Raw genomic sequence first — 20,868 nt, 5'->3', positions numbered from 1 at the left:
CTTTGTTCTCACCTTTGAGAATTTCTCAATATCCTCCTCTTCACCAAAATGCTGAGCAGTTATTTGTCTCTGTGAGCTTTTCAAGGCAAGTAGGTGTGTCCTTTTTCCATGAACTGACTCTTCACCCATTCAAGTCAAGAAGAGATGGTAATAAGCTGTTTTGCTTATTCTCAAAACACCTCTACTGCAGCCTATAGACAAAGCTCATCCCTCTTTCAGATCAAGGCAAACTCATTCCGTCCTACAACCAAATTCCCCTCACTCCTCAAAAACTACTTCATTGACTTCTCTTCCACCCCTTTCCAATAAGAGATCCATATTTTCACCAAACACTCAACTATGTCTTTCAAAAAAAAAAAAAAAACATCAGAAAAAAGGTGCAGAAGTTAGCACGTGATGATCAGCATAAACCATTCCTTGCTTGGAATGACACAGACACAAACTTTTCAGAAATGCACGGGATCAGTATTGAGTGCAAAAAAACAAACAAAAAGCCTCCCACACTGAAAGAGTGTAGGCTTAGATGGGATACATGGAAAAAATTATTTACTATGAGGGTGACGAGGCGCTGGCACAGGTGGCCCAGAGAAGCTGTGGAGACCCCATTCCTGGAAGTGTTCCAGGACAGGTTGGACAGGGTCTCTCTAACACAGGATATCAAGTTGTTAAGAGCCCCCTCATCTTGGGAGACAGAGATCAGAGCACCAGTTCCACAAAGTCTTGTGAAGAGTTTAATTCTCTTCTGTACTCCAGACACCCTGCTGTCTTTATGAGAGATAGTCTTGCAAGGACAGCTTCAAAGATGCCCTCTAGAAGTTTTTTGTCACACAAAGGTTTCCTTAACTATTTCTGTTGGTGATATCACTGGATCATTTAGAGTTTTAGAATGCAGTTTCCATTTCAACAGAAAAAAAATTGCTAAAAAAGCAATTCTGCTGCCAACAGCAACAGTATACCTAGGTTTTCAAGTCCTGGAAAGATAAGGTAGGTACTTCCTGAACTTGAGCACAGAAAGTAAATTAGTATGAAGAAAATAAGCCTTGATGTTCAGCCAGATAAGGTGAAGATCTCTCACAACAGAAAGAGATGGCTAAATACCATTTCAGGGTCAGCCCTGCATCCCCAGAGCCTGAGAATTAAGTTTATCCAAACAGGAACCTTGCTCTTCAGTGAACAGTATTAGTAAGTGATGGTAGTACCATAGATTAATCAATAAAGTGAGAAATAAAGCCAGTCTGACCATGTGTGATAGTTTTAAAGAGCCTGTAACAAATGTGCATTTCCAGGAGTAGACAAACTTTGGGTTTGTGGGCATTTAAAAAAACAACAAGGAAGAGTTATCCACATATGTTGCCTGTGGTGCACACCATTCTGTGTGTTCTCATGTCCCATCCATCAATCAGCAAAATCTTTAATACAGTGTGATATACACAACTATATATTTATTCAACACAATGCCAGATGAGCACATTTTGATTTTGCACAGAGAGCAATGACTGATAGGGTAGCCTAGTACTTGCTAAACCTTTCACTGTATCATCTCCCACTGTATCTCTGTGATACAGGTAAAAGGGTTTTTCAAGAAACTAAATTTGTCACACATGCCTTTTTAAGAATTTTACTTCAGCTTAAATTTTCGAGCACTCTGGACTTAGCTTTCAAGCTTTACACGTGTTTCCTTTTAATTCTGCAACTAATCCCTGCTCTTGCCAGTGACATTAAACTTACACATCCACAGAGAGCTACTTTGGGCAAGGAGTGTTTAATGCACCTAGCTTCCAGATCAGGATTCCTTCTGTAGTGCAGCATCCACAAGATACCAGTTTAGCTCAAAAGGTCAGGTGGCCAGATGGCTTGTTTGGACTCTAAGATTATACCAAAGACTGTTACAGAATTAACAGTCTCTGGATGTAAGACAAGATGTATATTTGCAAGGTGCCTAGGACAATGGAGGTTTGTTCCATGAGGCAAAGAAGCTATCAGAAATCCCAACCAAATCCAGTTAACATAATTTTTTTTTTTTCTTAACAAAAAAGCACAGTCATTGAGGCCAAGCTGTGAAACAGACTTGAGGAGTCTTAATATTAATAATATATAAAAAATGAAATATTGCCATATCAGCATTTGGTTTGTCAGACCTAAACCAAGAAATGCTACCATTGTATAGGAAGCATCAGCTCATGCACAAGCAGGTGAACAAGCCAACAACCCAGTAACTTAAGCCTGAAACACTTTGGGTTTGGTTTTCAATTACTTTTATTTTGATATTGTATCAAATTCATTATGTTCTAAAACATAAGGGCTGGCAGCCACAGGACAGCTTCAAGACCATACAACAAACACAACAACAAAATCAGTGAAACCATTGTTTTTTGTATGCAACTCTTTAAGCTCACATTCTTAGCATATTTCTGAAAAGAAAAAAAAACCACCACCAAAGCCTCCCACACAGCCTTCCACCAAGAAAAAAAACCCCAGCAAACAACACAACCTTCCCCACCCCCCACTCCCCCCCGCCCCGCAGCAAAACAACAAAAAAACCCAAAGCCAACATAAAAAACAGTTTTGATTTTCTTTTTTCCCAGGCAGGAATATTAACTGTAACAGGCAAAAAAACACCTCATAACTTTCTGGCCAGTAAGAAAATGGAAGAGATGCAAGGCACAGTTTTCTAGAAACCAATCCAACAAGAGGGTAATCTACATACAGATAATAAAACTTCAGTTCTCAGATAAAACAAATCCAATTACAACTTCTGAAACATGCTAGGGAGATCTAGCTTTGACTCAAATGAAAAATAAATACATCTAGAGCCCCACTGAATTCACCTGGAGGTGGGTACAACTGAGACAAAAACAAGTTTAACAGGTTAGGAGTGTTTCTCAGATCTATCCCTTCTCTGCCAGTGGGCTAATGCCACACTGTACCTAACAGGCGTAACTCCCACGTGCACACTGGAGGCACACAGGGTGAAGATATGGGTGCACACCATCATCTCCTTCCTTTTAAAGGAAACAGGGCTGTGCAGGCACATAACAAGGTGCTGTGGGTTCCAAAGGCTCTCCCAGACTGAACTAAAAATACTGTGCAGCGCATCTGTTCAGTGCAAACACAGCTCTTGAAAGCTCAACCAGTGAAAAACTTTTTTCCTGAAGTAGCCTCTCTTTGCTCAGGCAATTAAGAAATATAGCAGAATCTATAACCAAGTGCAATCCTCAAGGTTTGGCATTTCATACCAGAGGCTACAGTAGTCAGGGATATATTTTAACACATGTATATGGCAATTCATTTATGAGATCACTGATCTCAAACTTTGAGGTAATGAACCCTATTATCCTTCAAGATTTCTTATGGGCCATAAAACTTCATAATATGAATATCTAAACTGAATGCCTGGGGTTTTTTCCTTTCCATGGACCACAGTCATGAAATCCCAGTGTTCAGAGCTCTCTCTACCAAAACAAGTCCTCTTATAAAATATCAATATACTAATAGACAAATCCAGTTATGAGAAAACTGCTAGGATTACACTCTTGCGTGGATTATCCAGCTTTTGGGAGGAAGGAGTCACAAAGCTGATCGCTCAAAATACATTAGGGATCTGAACAGTCAGACTATGAATCACTTGAAAGACCTGAGATAACCACACCGTCTGAGGAGAACACGCTTTATTCCCCTTTCATGCACAGAGATGCAGAGCACTAAAAACACACATGTTCATCACTAGCATCAGTCAGAAGTAATTGCTGCTGCAGAAATGAAATTTTAAGTGACAGCAACAATCACAAAAGGCTCTTCCAGGTAATAAAAAAAGGAACACTACAGCTTAGATGTAAAAGCATCCCTCCTGAACAGTGCCCCAGGCACCCTAAAACTGCATTCCTTCTCAGCTGAGGGGCTAGCACTCAGATGACTCAATCCCTTTAAAAGTGTAAGTCTGCCTCTGTGAAGAAGTCACTTGAGCATCACAGTGCAAAAAAAAAAAAAACCAACTCCACAAAACAAAGGCCCAAACTCCCATAAGTTCTCAAATTATTTATACTGTCCAATGTATAGAAAATAGTTTACCTGCATATTTTGTGGTGTTTGATTCATCCATGGACCAGAAGCAGTGATCAAAGGCAAACACCTGTAGAAGCACATAAAAAGACAAATTAGGAACTCTAGCTACAAGACATTTCTTTTAAAGCAGTACATATCCATGACAGTGTAATTGCATCTAGGCTCTACTATTTCTGCAGATCCTAAATCAAGACTGTAAAAAGGCTTCATCAGCAGGAACACTTTTGTGTAATCCTGAGAGTTACAAAGCTCAATACTTCTGTTCTATCTGTATGACACACTACACAGATTACTCCTTACTCTATCCCCTAATACAGATTTCAAAACACAGACAAAACCTAATAATTAACTCCACACTTCTCTAGGCACTGACAAATGTTTCTGCCAACAGTAACAAAACAGCACCCCAAGGACTCAGTATACAGAATTGGGTCAGATGACTATTTAGCAGACATCAGCACAAACGCACAGAAAAGTCCATCCACATGGGATGGACTTCTGATACTCAATGAAGAGCATTACTATCTACTGTCCACATTTGCCTTAAGGAGCAAATAAATAGTATCAGACTGCCTGCCTAAACTAAGAGCACAGTACTGCATCTCAGTATAGGAAGCTCGGAAACTACAAATAGAAGACATAGTCCTATTAGAGAAACAAGCTATCAGAGCTTGCTCTTAATGAAAAGATTTAATATCACTTCAGTCAAGAGTTCCAGTGAGCTAGAAATTGAACGAGATTCAATATTGTGCTCAGAGGGCTTGCAAACCCGGAACAGTGTCCTGTAAAACCACTTAACACATCGAGATTTGATCCAAGTTTCTTTTCCTGCACATTTGAGATATTTAACATTGGTTTTTTACAGCTTTAGATTGCTACAAACAGCTTAAGCTGCAGTGTATTTTCCACATTTTGCCATTAATAAACTGACTCTGGATTAGTTAACAGTATAGATTCTGGTTTTGTTATTTGGTTTGGGTTTTTTGGGGGGAGCACAAGAGGTGGGGAAAATCTCAAACCACCTTTTTAATAAAACTTTGCCTGGGTCAAGATTTTCTTTGCCTGGTCATCCAACAGGTAATCTTTGTGAGACAAAACATGCATGTCAGTGTAGGACAAGAGCCACAGGCTCTGATAGCCAAAACATGTAAATTGCCTAGAGATAAATCCTGAGGTGAGGAAGAAGATGGATCATTTTCTTTTGGCTTTTGGGGATGAAGAACATCTTGAAGTCCCTGCTATTCAGAGTTGCTACACAATGTAATCTACTGATATGTTGTAATCTAACCCTTCCCAAGATGTCTATTGCTGAAAATATTCCAGAAGGTAACATCAGGTTAGGACAGTAACCTTACCTCCTGCCCTTTCCTCCAGCTTAATGCAAAACACATGAAATGGCCTGAGAGAAGACTTAATACAGAGACAACACTTAGTCCGTAAGACTGAGGAGTTCTGGAATTCCCTTCTGAAGAAAAAACAAACTCATAATAATAATAATTTAACAGGGAGGCCTGAGTCACTGCAGCACAAATAGAATCAGACATTATCATGAATCAGGATGTTCCCTGATGTGACTGAGTCAAAGATGTCGTTTGGCCACTAAACTGCAAGTAAAATGCAGCAGTTACTTCACCTTGTCTTCAGACATTCACACAAGCAGGGAGCATTTTAAGTTACTTTTTGTGCATTTGATCATCAAATATAGGCATAAAACCATGTCATCAGTAAGAACACTAACCCTTTTCCTAACTTCTGTAGTCCAAGAACTACAGTTTCTCTTCTCATATTCCAATTGTATGGAGATTTTCCTCAGGGGACTTGGTAACAATACCTAGTCTCTCCAACGCTCCAATGGCAAGCAATTAAATCACAAGAAAAATCCCCATACCCTTCTGTAAGGATCCAAAACTGCCCATTCTCCCCCCCATAAAACTAAGTGTTATCTGCAGTGGATCACACAGACCATTTAAAAAGGTTACCCAGCTATACCTGCTCATGCATAATGACTTAAATGTCAATACAGCAGTACTGTAGGCCAATTTAATCTATTGTCCTACACTTTTTCCCCTTGGTTAACACAGAAAATGATGACACGATCATTTAATGACTTCTAATTTAAACACTGATCTTGCAAAGACACTCTTAAAACTAAAATATGTGCTTGCAGCCAAGTGTTTCTCTTAGAAAAGCAGATTTTATTGGGATATTTTTTAAATGGTAAAAATTGGTCAGACTGGTTTTCAAAAGGTCAAAAATGATTATGCAATAGGAAGAGAAAAATTCTGTCTCAAGATAAAACAAATGTAAATATAGCCTTTTAGTTTGTTTTCATACTAAACATAAAAAGCCAGAGCATGGACTTGGTCTATTTATAAAATCTCTTCTGGAAAATTGCCAAATCCTTCTAACAGAAGTAACAAGATTACTTTAAAAAGAAAGTGTCAGGCAAAAAGGCAGAAACTGCTGGGGCATGCACTACCTGCAAAACATGCAGAGCAGCTGCAGCAAAACTCCCCTTTCCATTAGAACAGGCAGGTGAACACTTAAACGTTACTTTGATTAGTGATGACAAAACAGCAACCTTGAACACTCCCAGCCACCATACTTTAAGGATTCACCCAAGCAAAACAAATGTATGGACAACTGAGACCTTTGGGAAAACAGATTGCAAACGCAGGAATTAACTGGGTAAAAATAAGGCACACAGGAGCAAGATACACGGTCCCAATCAGCAAGGCTCTTCAACATGTACATCAGGAAGGCATTTTATGGGTAATATCTGTAGGCCAGTATCCTACCGAAAGAGTAACCCTTGTACAGAAAAGATGACAAAAAAGATAACTATTTTATATTTTTCTGATGCCCAGTGCAAGAACGGCAGGACAAGCAATCCCAAATTGAGCATGGAAGCATACTTGGGGTCAAGACACAGAACCTATGCCATGAAGACAAAACTAAGTATTCTAAGTATTATCTAATGTGCTCCCTCTTCTTTCTCCTCTCTTCACTGATTATTATTCCTTAAAATGGAAGTGGTGGGTATTACATTTTTTTCTGATAGAAGTGTGCAGAATAATTATTTTTTCTTATTAATTTTTTCTCCCCAGAATCCATTTTTCTGAAGAAGGTATTAACCCCTGTAAATATGACTATCAAAGCCATGAGAAGTTCTGTTAATGTTCAAGTCTCAAACTCAATGGCCAATATTCAAACTGGGCATTACCAGGCACTGAAAATGCCTTTTTAGCAAAAATCTTTACCAACTTGTACCAAAGCTGTATCTACCAACTATATTGAAACCACTGAAACGTATTTGAACAGAGATATCTGTGACACAAACACAACTTTTTAAACTTCAAGCATCCTATGTGACTTAGTTTTTAACTACATTTTGGAAGGTGTGCAATAGTATTCTTTACTCTCATTAATAATGTTCTGGGCTTTTAAACAAGAGAGGGAATTAAACAAGCCTTAAAATTTTCTTATTTTCTGCAAGATTCTGTATCTCATACTCATCCTAGCATCTAAAAGAAAAAGCTAGATAAAAGGAAGCTGCCAGAAACCTGCCACAGTAAGGTAGAAGGTTATAAACCAAAGATTTTGAATGAAGGGATGAACTGGGTACGTTCAGGACAATTACATAAAAATGGAAATTAATGAGAAAGAACTAGCTGGGAACTGTTGGATCCTGGTACTACTGTATCCAGAGTCATTGTAAGCATGCACATTACAAAATGTTAAGTAGGCCATTTCTAGGTTACAGGGAACTATACTTGGGAGTGTTAGCAACTATTAGAAATTGTACAAAATATTTGTTCTGGTAACCACAACATTTAAGAAAAACAAAAGATACTAGGCTTTGATTGCTTCAGCAAACACCTGCAGCAGTTTAGGAGAGCAGCTGGTTATTCTGCTAAGGAGACAACTGGAGGTTATGGCTTCTTCAACAAGGCAAACTGGGATGCAGGCCCATGCATCCATCTCTTATGTCAGTGAAAAATCTGGAGTTTTGTCTCAAATTCATCTGTACCTGTGGCTTTAAAATGAAATTGCAGATTTTAATTAGATTTTAAACTATAGGAGCCATTGTGCCTGCTGCTGCAGTAGTATCTCACAGAATCTGAAAAGACAGCCAAAGGGGTGTTCACATCTTAAAAAGGCAAAACAACATTCTGCAGAACTTGTTTTCATTAAGGTTCCTAATCAGTGGCTTGAAGAATTAATAATTTTAAGGGTTTATGCATTCAAGTTACAGGTAATGAGTACCATATCCAATATTAACTGCTTGCCAGTTCAAGCCAAATTACATAATTAGTTTAAAAAGGAGTTTAATTTCACATTCATTATTCTTTTGAAGTCTAATCCTCAGTATAAGCCAGGCAGAATCTGGGGCTTCCAGCATTTAGCATGCATTACCCAGATTGAACATAATCCCTAAGACATTGTCTGTGCAGCTATAAAATGTTGCAAATGTATGGCCAATGTTTAATAGCCATTTCCATCTGATCAAGAGATGGCCAATTAACCACAACTTGCTTTCATTGAGAAGCAGTCAGTCTGACAGGTTGGGTGACTTATGGGGCTACCTGGTTGCTAAAAAGAAAAGGAAGGGAGAACTGAGGAGGAGAAGCTTTCATTCACCAGGCAGCTGTTCCTACATCCCTCTTACAACTGCTGATGGAGATAAGTAATAAAGGACATACACAAGGAACTGGCAGACAGAGTCTACACCAGTAAGTTTAATGTAAGTGGAAGCAATTAAAGAATTGAAAAAAAAAAAAAAGTTGGTCACTGTATGACAAACACAAGACCTACGACAGGGCTGAAGAAGTGGGGAGAAAAAATCCAAAGGGACCTGGGGACACAGCTCACAGATCTCAGCTCAGAACAATGGTTTTACCTTGTCACAAAATTGCACTTAAATGCTTAAATGTTTGTAGAAATAGCAAAATAGCACCCTAATATCCTTATACAAATCTTCCTATCACAGCTTCTGAGCTACCAAGTTGAACTGGGAAAACAATTTATCCATGACTGATGATAAACTAGCATACTAAAGATAAAGAGACTTCCAATATTTACAAACTTTATTTAAGAATTTTTAATTCGAAAATCAACTGTGTGCAGTACCCTAAAAACTGTGTAAATCAAGAAATGTCGTATCACATCTTTACAAACCCAGCAATGCCTATTTTCCACTGATGGTACTAATCTTCTTCTGTCTCAATCTGATAAACATTTCACATAACATCATAAATTTCAGCACTATAGCTTAAGGATATTAATGACCATCCAACTATACCTAACAATAATGTGACATTTACGCACAAGAGTGCAGCTGTTCTGGTTTTATCAAGGAAATAAAGGCCATACATAAGCTTTTACATAATGCCCAGAATATCTTTATCTGCCTATAATGGACACAAATGAGGTACTACAGGAAATGAAGGTTCTTGTAAAACCATTTTTTTTGGTGGAATTACAACAACAGAAAAAAGGAGGGTTTTCCTCCTTTTACAAAAATGTTTAACAACGATCAAGCTCTCTTTTATTAAGTATATCAAGTGACAGAAGAACTTCATTAAATGTCCCAATAGGTAGATATCACTTGGTCTCCCACCCTTCCTCTGCACTACAAACAGAGACAGTCTTTACCAAGTGAATTCTGGTGCACTTTGGCAACTATTACACTAATTAGTAATTCCTGGCTATCATCAAGTGCAAACAAAAATGGTTTATTTATTACTAGGTGTTTTTTGTCGCCTTTTAAAAACAGTGTTTTAGCTTTTAAGCAGAACTGTTGTAATAAAATGTTTTACACACAACACTTATTCAGTCTTCCAAATGGTTTTACGACTGCATTAAAATTTCAGCTTGTCCTGGTCACAGCTTTAACAAGTCATCTGCCTTGCCTGCATGTCAGTTGGATTAAAATACATTCTTCTGAAATTATGAAGCTTTTAACTTGGAAGTCTGAAGAACAGATTTTTTTTTTTTTTTTAGTATGTTTTCCTTTATCCAAGCTGTTTTGATCACATACTACAATGTGATCAAATGCCCAATACTGCTGCACTGGTCAATATTTTCAAGCAGATAAAAATGTAAAAAGAGACAAAATACTTACCTTAGGTGGTTTTCTGGATGATTGGCAAAAAAACCCAGCAATGGTGATGAGAAGCATGAATACACCATTCACATAAAGAGAAGGGAGCAAATAAAAAAAAAAAAAAAGAAACAAAGTCAGTGTATGTCATTACTATAATCTGAACTTCTTTTTAAATTCACAATGTATTTAAGAGTAATCATATCAGAAGATATTTAAATAACACATCACATATTTTTAACCAATAATTATTTAATTACTAATACAGTACCACACGAAAAGGGAAGCGTCAGATTCTTTACAAAAATCTAACAGAACTGCATTCCAGAAGGAAGACAAGTATCTGTTTTGTCATGAAAGACGAAACACAGCCCATCTCTGGTGGCTAATAAACCAAGCCTGCAAACTGGCAGACCAAGGTGCCAGGATGAAGCCCCATTGACTTCAGCAGTGCTACACAAGCATGTCCAAGGTAAGAGTCAAGCAAATGTTTCTTGCAGAGATTATAGAAGGAAGAAAAAGAAACCTGTGTAGGCTGTGTTCTCCCCAGCCACAGAAAGCCCACACAGCACATAAGAAACCAATGCAAAAACACCATCACCCTTCACACCAAACTCCAACAAGTGCTATCAGAAATAGTACAGGGATGATAAACCCCCAGTCTAAAGACACTAGCTCGGAGTACTTCAAATTGTCCTTAAATGCTTGTATGCTTTTGCTGGGAGGCATATGGCCACATTATAAATTAAATCAACTTGGGTTTTTCTGGTGGGATTGGTTTCAAGCGAGATCGCTGCCCTGTCTCACTATGCAGCCCTATGCGCGCTGATGCCAAAGCAAGAGAGGAGGTGAACATACAGTGCAGAACTAGACTGACTTAGGCCATTCCTCAAAGCTACAACCTTAGGCATGTGTTTAAATTATATATTGAAATAAGAAATTTCCACTCACTCTTCACATCAAGGGAAAAAAAGCATGGATGAAGGAAAGAAAGAAAATGTGGATGAAGAGGAAAAACACAACGAGAAATGTCTACAGACAAACAACACAAGCAGAGAATGCAGTACGGTATATAAGATAAGATACGGATGAAAAGTTTAGCAATACATGCACTACACAAAATTCAAAGATATAAAGAGGCTACATTCTCAGAGCAGAAACACCTGGGACCAAGCCATGCTTTCATTCACCAGCGTGTACACAAAAACCCCACCAACTTGGGAGAAGGGCAGGGAAGACACAAAACACTTTGAGCAGTTTTCTTAGCAACCCACAATACAAGGGCTCAGCAAAAAATTCTGAAGGGATGCGAATCCACGAACACATCTTATGCAATCTTTTCTGCCTACTCTCAGTTCGGACCTCAGATGACACATCTGCCTGAAACAGAAGTTACAGAGCTGGGACACAGGACTGGTGTAATGCAAACATCATTTGCCTCCCAGCCAAACCACTCACTGCAGCTTTACCCTTTCATTAGTGGTGACTACACAGCTCCGTCCATGGCTAGCTCATGAACAGGTGGTTCTGAACTTGTGCAGAATGCACTTATCTAATTGAAAAATACATTTAGCTCTACCCTAAATATTACCATTTTAATCCATTTTCAGATGCGATGCAATTACAATTATCAGCTTGTCTAGACAGAGTCCCAGCACCACCTCTAAACTTCCAAGAGAAGTTCCTATTGAAAGAAGTCATCCAAGTTTTTTTGGAAAGCTTTTAAATACACTCATACCTTGAAAAATAATTCAGGATTATATCAGCTTTACTAGAGAATTCCTGAGAGACTGCTGTACAGGTTCAGCAGAAGTCCTAAACAGTTCAGTTGGAAATAAAGTCCAACAGAAAGCTTATCAACTGCTTTTTCTTCCTGAGATCGTTCTTATAAGCCCTAAATGGAAAAGGTACAGAACACCACTGAAGTAAAAAAATGGTTTGACACATAATTCTTAAGACATTTACTTAAGCAGTGTAAGCCACTACCTTCTGGAAGTCTCCTCTAACTTTACTTTGATGTCTGTTTCAAGAAAAGTGTAATAGTCACTGTTTAAACCCCTGGTGGATGGCAGAGCTTCCCAGCAGCATCACTGATCTCTGGGATTTCAAAGCACAAGGAGCTGCAGCTTCCTATCATATGTCACATCCAACTGCTCCAAACTCTTAATACCAACTTCAGCAACTCCCAGTAACTCCCCGCATCACCAACAGCAATATGATCAAAGGCCTCTGGAATAAGTCAGCTATATTAACTCACAGGATAGATTTTGAAGCTATTTGGATATTCCAGCTAATCAACTCAGTGTAACCATCATTCTGGCAGTGATTCAGATGGAAACACTCCAAAATACTTCAATCAAAGAACTCAAACTGATAACTAAAGAATTGTTTACAGTTTACCAGAAATCACATCTGTGGCAGCTTAAAGATGTGCTATAAAAGCCTGCATTAGCCTAACCAAATTTTACATACTTTTTTTTTTGTTTGCTTTGCTGCCTTTTTTTTAATACGTGCTTTCTTGCTTCTTTGCTTTTCCAGAAACCAGCAGTCTTCAGCTTCATAGATAATTGAAGTTGTCTCAATTTTTAGCAAACAGTGACCATACAGATGTGGTCATTCAGTGTCACAGCTGGGGCTGGAGAGGCAAGGACACACACACACAACACACATATGGACAACAGACCAAAGATACAACATCTAAAATGTTTATTTCCAGGTATTTTTAATTCCAGGTCGAGTCATGCATGGTGTCAATGACAAGATACAGGTATGCCTTTTGAGTGATAACAAAATCTCCTCTAAAGCAGACAGCTGGCATACACTTCAGGAAATTATCAAAGTTACCTAACCTTGAAATGCATCTGCACAATAGTGGATTTTGGTTTAACCTGATGGGCATCTTCAATCTGTATAATCAGACAGAAGACTGACTTTTTCTCACATGCCTGGAATTCAAAACCCAAGCACATACCACCAAGAGTCTGAAAAATATTCTCACAGGTCAGAGGAAAAGTATGAATTTCATGACCACAAAGCCCACTGAATTTCTGGATTTCCTCCTGCCTTTGTCCTTAAGCCATCATGACTTTAGTAAAGTATCACTAGAATGATTTTTTAACTTTACTGAACAGTGTGTCTGCTGTGGGTATCTACTCAGGCTTTTTGTTTCACAACAGTACTAAGCCTCTCCTGCCCTGCTTGGCTAACACACATCAAGATCTCAGAGTGCTTAGCTACCTCAAACTTTAAGCTAGATAAAGAAAGATAGGTTACAGAAAGGTTTGTGCTAATGTCAATTCTTTTTTCTGTTATCTCTTGCTGAAACTGAACTCAATCTTTCCCACATTTGCCCAGAGAAGTGACTCACAAAATGTCAGTTCTCATGCTCTGTGTTAGCACATGAATGAGAAGTCTTCCTGATTGCACTCATATTTTCTCTCTAACACCTCAACCCATTGCCTGTGACAGCACACCATGAGAGGAGTGCATTTAACAGCAGCAAAGGTTCTTTCTTCATTTTTTTTAACTACCTACATTCTCTCGTAGGAGTCTCCTTTTGTCACACAAAAAGTTGATACAAGATGACATTGCATATTCTGATTAGAAAACTAGTCCCATGCAACAGGAAGCAACAGAAGACACCCTTGCACTACGAGCATCCAGAAATATGCTATATTGTCACCTTAAAGACTTGGTAACTTTCAAAACAAGACCTTTTTTGTTCCTTAGTGAGTGTTTTCAGCATTCCCAACCAAATGTTGCTCCCACCAGAAGGAAAGACATTTCATACATCAAAAAAACCTTGAAAGAATTATTTTTTTCTCTCCATTTCATATAATGAAGCTTCATCACCCCACCCACCCCCAACCCCCAGTTAAGAAAGTAACCCTCAGTAGGGACAAGGTACATTTTAAAATGAGAAGGTAGGTGTAAAACCAGGTACTCCACATTAAAGGAGACAGAGGAACAAAGTGTCTCTGAGAAATAGGTCTTAGATTCTTTGGAACATCCACACAGCCCAATTTATCTCCAATTCAACTGTTGTAAGCAGCCAAGTAGGTCACAATTATACTATAATTATTTCACTTTTTGGAAAGTATTTGGGGGTTTTTTCTCTTTCTTTTTCTTTTCTTTTTTTCTCACATTAGTTAATCAAGATGAAGCAACCATAACCAGCTATTTTAAATAACCACACATAGTATCTATGAATGAATGAACCAGATGACTCTGCAGCTCTTGTAAGCTGACTACACCAAAAGTCAAGGTCTAAGACACTGAGTTTGAAAAAACTTTTTGCTCTCATCACATGTGCAACCACAGCAAATTCTTGGTACTCACTGACTTCCCAAATATTTAATTGCTTACATTCAGTGGTTACATAGTCATTGATGTACTCCTCAGGGTCACTGGTCAAAAGAATTATTACAAGCAACTATTAATATACAAGAAAATGGAGAAAATCCTTCAGGTTTTTTTCAACTCATCAGCTAAAACAGTCTTTCCTCTGTAAGCATAAAGATGGTCAAATTGCAAAGATCATCCTGATAAAAATAATATTTCTTAAATTTCACTGCTCCAGCATCTCTGGATTCTAAAGACCAGCTGTTCAAAACAAATATTATAGTATTTTTGAGTGGGTTTAAATTTGGTTTAGTTTTTTAAAATCCATCTGCCTTACAGCTCAGGCTGAGCATGTCACCAGCAGCATGCACTTGCCTCACTCAAAGGCAGAGCGCAAGGGAGCAAACCTGTGGAAGGACCATCATACGGAGTGTGCCTCGCTATCCAGGACAGAAGTAACTGCACTGTTTGTTTATCCACGTGTGTGCAGCTTCCAGAGTGGCAACAGCAGAGGCAGCAAGCACTCAGCACTCCTAACTGCAAACAGCGTAAATTATGTAGAAGCAGAGAGATTGTGTTTCTCCTATCTTTCACAGTAAGGTCATGCAGCTCTAAGACCCTTCCTTGGCCCCTGGTTTATCACTGCAGGCTGTTACCTGCAGGCTTGATACCAAGCACCTTAAAAAGCCTGGCTTTATATTACTGATGAACACTGTACTAAACTACCTAGATAAAGATCACAGTCTGCCACAGCAGCAGTTTCGGGTGATTATACACTGCAAGCTGCTGGTAGTAGACCACTTTCTCTACAAAGAACACAGAAAAAGGACATTTATTTGCCCATTTCTCCCATGAATTTTCTAAACACAGAATAGAGTAAATGGCAGGGACAATGCCCTTAAAGGGAATAACATTCCACCTCTGTGCTTGTCTGGGGTATCTCCTGTACAGCTGATTAATGAAGCTGGCATCATGATTCAATACTGGGATTCTTGGAAGAGTTACTTTACATACTGTGTGAGCACACATACATACCCAAATAGAAATAATTAGTTATTTTATATTCTTGCATAAGGTGAGCAGCACATGCCCTGATTAATCCTCCTACCCAGCAAAAGCCTGTTCTACAGACAAAATAATCCTTTGAAGAACAGCAAAAAATCCCAAACATTTTAACAAGTAAAGCAATTTGAGCAAGTGCCTGCATAATAAGGTGGTAGCTGATCAAAATCAGAAGCACCATGAGAAACAGATGCATACTCTAGTAATAAGTTGTTCTCACACGCTTTACGGAAACCTACCACATGCAAAGAGAGAAAAGTCAGACACTGAAATCAGAATGACAAATACTGCAGTGCAAGTTAAACAAAACAGACATAACAGTAGCAGAGTAACTTCCATGGCACTAAAGAAACAAAGACGCCTGGCTATTTCACCATAACAGGGGTCCACTGAAGTTCAGTCACTACAGCAATGAAACCAACCAGGTTATGAAACCAACCCAAGCTCATTAAAGTAAGTGAAAGGCATTCTATTCTGACATTTACAAGATGGAAGACAAAGTGACAGCTGTCCAGGAACATCATGTTGCTAATTTACCTTCACTCCCAAATTCTGAGTATTTTTACTGCCCAAGGCATTATTATTCCAATGCCAACAATTTGTTGATGTGAAGTTCAAGTGTTTCTAATTTTTACACAGAAGCCTTGATGTCATGTAAAAACAACTTCTGTTGACAGCCCGAAAGAGGACTGATACCTGCCCTACATGCAACAGCACTTCACACACAGCAACTGGCTTAGGAGAGCAGTCACCATCCATCAGCAGAAAGATTAGTTTATTACTCTGCTAGAAAACTCACTAAAAAACTAAAACCTGAATACTCTTCCACATAAAGTAAATTGGGGTTTTTAAAACCCATTTCAGTTAATTTTAGTTTTACTGAAAAGGCAAACACTAGCTAAAATTTCACTCTGCTCTGAGAGTCAAGAGCTTTAATGCAATCCTGCTGAGACCCCATCTAGAAACCAAGTTAAATGATCTGTTTTCCCCAAGTCTTTAATCATACTAATTCAAAACTTATCCAAGACTCTAGTTATCATAATGAAAACCTGCTACACCAATTACAAGTATAGCATAACTACAATCACAAGGATATCAAGCTTGCTCTTTCTAACATCCAGCTATAGCCTCATGACAAAAATGCAAAGGAATGAAAGTCTACCTAATGTTCCCAGGTGCATTAGCAAGTAGTCCTGTACCTTTTAAAACCAATTCTTTTCCCCTCCTTTTCAAAAAATGGAATGTGCAAGAATCTAAACGAGTAGATTTTTACCACCTAATCAGGTTTAAGTAATCAAGGAAATGAGGGAGGGGGAAAAAAATCTGATCTCAGAACCCAAGATCTATTAGCCCTTAAGGGTAGTCTCCAGTGAATGATTCTTAGCCTGAATGTGATGAAACTGCTGTCAGAGCAAACATGCTATAGTTCTGGAAAATATGTGGAAAAACATTCTAGGAGTGTTAATAAAATTGCAGTGGCATTTATTAGGCACCTATTATTCTTATCCTGTTGCATTTATTATCAGTGCCCTTGAGGAGAAAACACCCCAAGTATTAACCAGCATTTCAACTCTGCACAAACTCTATGGGGACTCTAACACCCAGCCCATCACTGGAGTTAGCTACTCACAGCTATTAACTACATCCTAAGTTTCCCACGTCAATGGAAAATGTTCCCTTTCAACACTACTACTCCTTTAACACTACTTCAGAAATGCTGCTTGTAAGAACCATCAAAACACCAGTGAAGATACATACCCCTTGTGGAGGTAGTGCTCAAAGCTTTGGAAAAATATACTACTATTTTATCACTATATACAGTATTTAATCCAAGATAGATCACTTCCAAGGGCATGTGAAGGAAATTTGATAAGCAACACAGCATTTCATAAATTAAATTTAACTTTGTTAGTTTGCTGGTTCAAAACTCAGGCATTACAATTTGCTGAAAGGACATAAACAGAGCCATTAACAGCTTCACTGACAAGGCTGAAGACAGAAGATCTCTTGTCAGTGGAAAGACTGTGTACCAGAAAGAACTAAAGCATAGGTGTAAATCAACTAACTGGATCTGAACTTTGGTTGTAACACCTTACTTTCCTCAACAAATGGAAAAGAAGGAAAAAAGCCCACTCTTTTTGCTGCAAGATAAGCATATTTTTCATACTCAATCAGGACAAGGATATTTTTCAAAAGTTACTGCATGTGCACCAGTCCTGACCATGTATTCTGACTGGACTACAGACAATAACCCCCAGGTTTCACTGTCACATTCCTTTATCATAGCAGGGAAAACTATCATTCAATTGTCATCTACTTTATTTTAATAATGAGATTTCAAGAGAGATGCTAACTGGGTTTGACACTTCATCCTTTCACACAGCTCTGCAAACCTATGTTAGCACTCTTCAAACAACTGCAGTATGAAAAAGTTGCCTGAGATTCAGCAAAACTCACAAATTACTGGTTTTTGTTTCATCCTACCATGTGTTTTTATTGACATGACTATTAAATGAACTTATCAGATGGAAAATACCATTCATTAATTTGTAATCAAAATTAAAACTTAGGCTTGATGATACACTTTAGCATAGCAAATTCACCAAAACCATTTTACAAAAAAAGTCTATCTCAGCTGGCTGCAACACCAGCTGTTTTGGTAACTTTGAGATGAAATTATTTGCTTTAACAGACAGCATTAACAACTGTTACCATTTATCAGAAAGTGGACATAATGCAGAGAAAGATGATGATGGTGATTCACGGGATAAATAAAGTTTATTGTGTGGAACAATATACCAAGAATGTGAACTCAAATCAACTCTACATAAATAGTGAATAAGATCTCCTGAGCTGTTGCAGGACCGACATCTAAAGTACTGAGGCGATTTTATTCTTATATAGCACTCATGCAAGTGACATCTCTAGAAAGCCCTCCACAGAGCTCTGCAAAGCTTAGGAATCAACCCAGCACGTGCCATGAAATGAACCACACAAGTCATCCAAAGGCTAGAAAAATTCTTGATGGTGTGTGCTACAAGTTTATCAGTTAACAAAACAGGCAGGTAACCACCTCCACAGAGAGGTGACATCAAGCACTAAGTTACTGAATCTATCAAGGAAAGGTAAGAACCTGAAAGCATTTCTACAATCTGAGAATAGATCATTCCCAGCAAAGATGGGTGGCAATTGCTATGGCACTCAGAGGTTTTTTTTTTCATCTGAGGACCTCTGACAGAGATTAGATGTCTTTCTAGTATATACCAGAAAGGTAAAAGAGAACATTCTACACAACAAGAGATGTGAGAAAAAAAGTATTTAACAGGCTCCCCTTCTCCAGTGAGCCGTGAATTTGTGACAATTCGTATAAATACTACGTTACTTTGAGCCACAAGCATTTCCTTTTTTTACAGCAAAGCTTGCAGGCCAGACCCCTCTACCAGGCATTATGTGATGTATATAACATGTACTTGGTGGAAATGACAACCACCTCCTTGCCAGGTGCCACATGGCAAATCACAAATTACAGGAGTGACAGACACACCACTACAACGAGCACTGTGGAAAAAAAAGCCAAGACCCCTAAGTCTTCCTAGACTGAAAAATGAAGTACACACTGCTTTTATACAACAAAAAAAGGAAATATTTCAACTTGTAGCAACAATACAAGTCTAGTATCTTTGAAGGGCTAAGAAAACAAGGATCGTCTTATGACTGAAATATATTAACAGATAACAAATTAAAAGACCCAAATGATATCTGAATCCAATATTAAGCAAATTCTTTCGCTAGATCTAATTGAATTCTAAATGGTTGAATTCATGTTCTTTAAGAAGTCTGGCCTGATATGTTGGAGAATAATCAAATCACAAGAAAAAAATATTTAAATACTAGGAACTGAAGTATTTTTCCTGTGAGGAGAGGCTGAGAAAGCTGGCACTGTTCAGGCTGGAGAAGAGAAGGCTCGAGGGGAATCTCATCAAGGTATATAAATACCTGAGGGAGGGTGCAAAGAGGAGGGAGCCAGGCTCTTTTCAGTGGTGCCCAGAGACAGGACGAGAGGCAATGAGCACACACTGAAACAAAGGAGATTCCATTTTTTCCACAGTGAATTTCCACAGTGAATGTGACCAAGTGCTGGCACAGGTTGACCACGGAGGTTGTAGACTCCCCTTCTTAGAAATACTCAATACACAGTCCTGCTCATATTGCTCTAGGTGGCCCTGCTTGAGCAGGGGGGTTGAACCAGATGGCCTCCAACCTCAACACTCTTGTGAAAAAAGCTAAAATCACTTTTTAAAGACGTTGTGGTACACAGCAGTAGCATGAACATTACATATATAAATATAAAAAATATATTAACATATAAATGTATAAAATATGATCTGCAAGGCTTGAGACTCAGGAACTTTTAACAATTACTATAATCCCAGACTTGTGTCAATTTTTAAAAAGTCAATTTAAAAAAAAAAACACCTCTAAAAATCCTTGGATCATGTGCTCCCACACCAACCAATATACAGTAGCTTCACAGAAAAAATAAATCCAGTGTAATATAAAATTTGCGGCAGCTCAGCAACCTTCAGTGGGGTTTCATAGCTGGCTTTTATGACCAAATTTTTTCCACATCTCCAAAAAATACAGCCAGTCTTCTGTGAAGACTATTATTCACTGTGCTCATCAATTGAATGATGCCAGGCAAGGCTGGGCATTCAGGTTTCACCTCTTGATTTTCAGGGAACAAGCTGGGACAGTACTACTTTTAACATCACTGTAGCAAATTCTCTAGTTCCAAGCAGATGGTCACAGTCATTTCTAAGAAAGTGATGGTGGCAGCTGCAGTGGAAACGAAATGCCTAAAGACAAACTCTGAAAAAATACTCAACAAGACTGAGAAGGGATGAGGTACAAATTTGAATAAAACTTAAAAAGATTTGCATGCGCAAGTCAGCAATGTAAACGGGTAAAACAGTCAAAACTGATTTACTGCTGACTTCACATAGAGACTCCGCTATAGAGGGAAGACAGTTATAGCTTTGAAGTGCCTCAGCGGAGAATGAGTCCATAGCTCTATGCAAGCATTTGTAGTGCTTAATTCAAAAACAGAAGAGCAGCATAATTTATTTGTTTTGTTACAATAGACTTCATTTTTACAACACGCAAAAGAGTGGGCCTCTGTCCCATAAAAATTTCAATTCATTTGAAAACAAACAGCACTACTACAGCATAGGTCAAGAGTAAAATTCCTGATTAAGTATTACAAGCAGTTTTCAATATAAAAAATAGTGATTTCAAAGAGT

General features: G+C 38.4%; 1 protein-coding gene across 6 annotated transcripts in view; it reads right to left on the bottom strand.

Moving 5' to 3' along the window:
* Positions 1 to 20,868, bottom strand: part of KIF13A (kinesin family member 13A) — a 104,839-nt gene that overhangs the window by 54,727 nt on the left and 29,244 nt on the right. For all 6 annotated transcript variants that reach the window (XM_042048963.1, XM_042048966.1, XM_042048965.1 and 3 more), the window contains 2 exons: positions 10,187 to 10,199; positions 4,069 to 4,129 (listed from right to left, as the gene is read on the bottom strand). In XM_042048963.1, coding sequence (XP_041904897.1) covers positions 4,069 to 4,129; positions 10,187 to 10,199 — 74 coding nt within the window. The remainder of the gene's footprint in view (positions 1 to 4,068; positions 4,130 to 10,186; positions 10,200 to 20,868) is intronic.

The sequence above is a fragment of the Corvus kubaryi genome, unplaced genomic scaffold (genome assembly GCF_017639235.1).
Source record: "Corvus kubaryi isolate FWS band 111438036 unplaced genomic scaffold, C.kubaryi_AGA036_p1.0 69, whole genome shotgun sequence".
Classification (NCBI taxonomy): Eukaryota; Metazoa; Chordata; class Aves; order Passeriformes; family Corvidae; genus Corvus; species Corvus kubaryi.
This window is presented reverse-complemented; position numbering and strand designations above follow the sequence as displayed.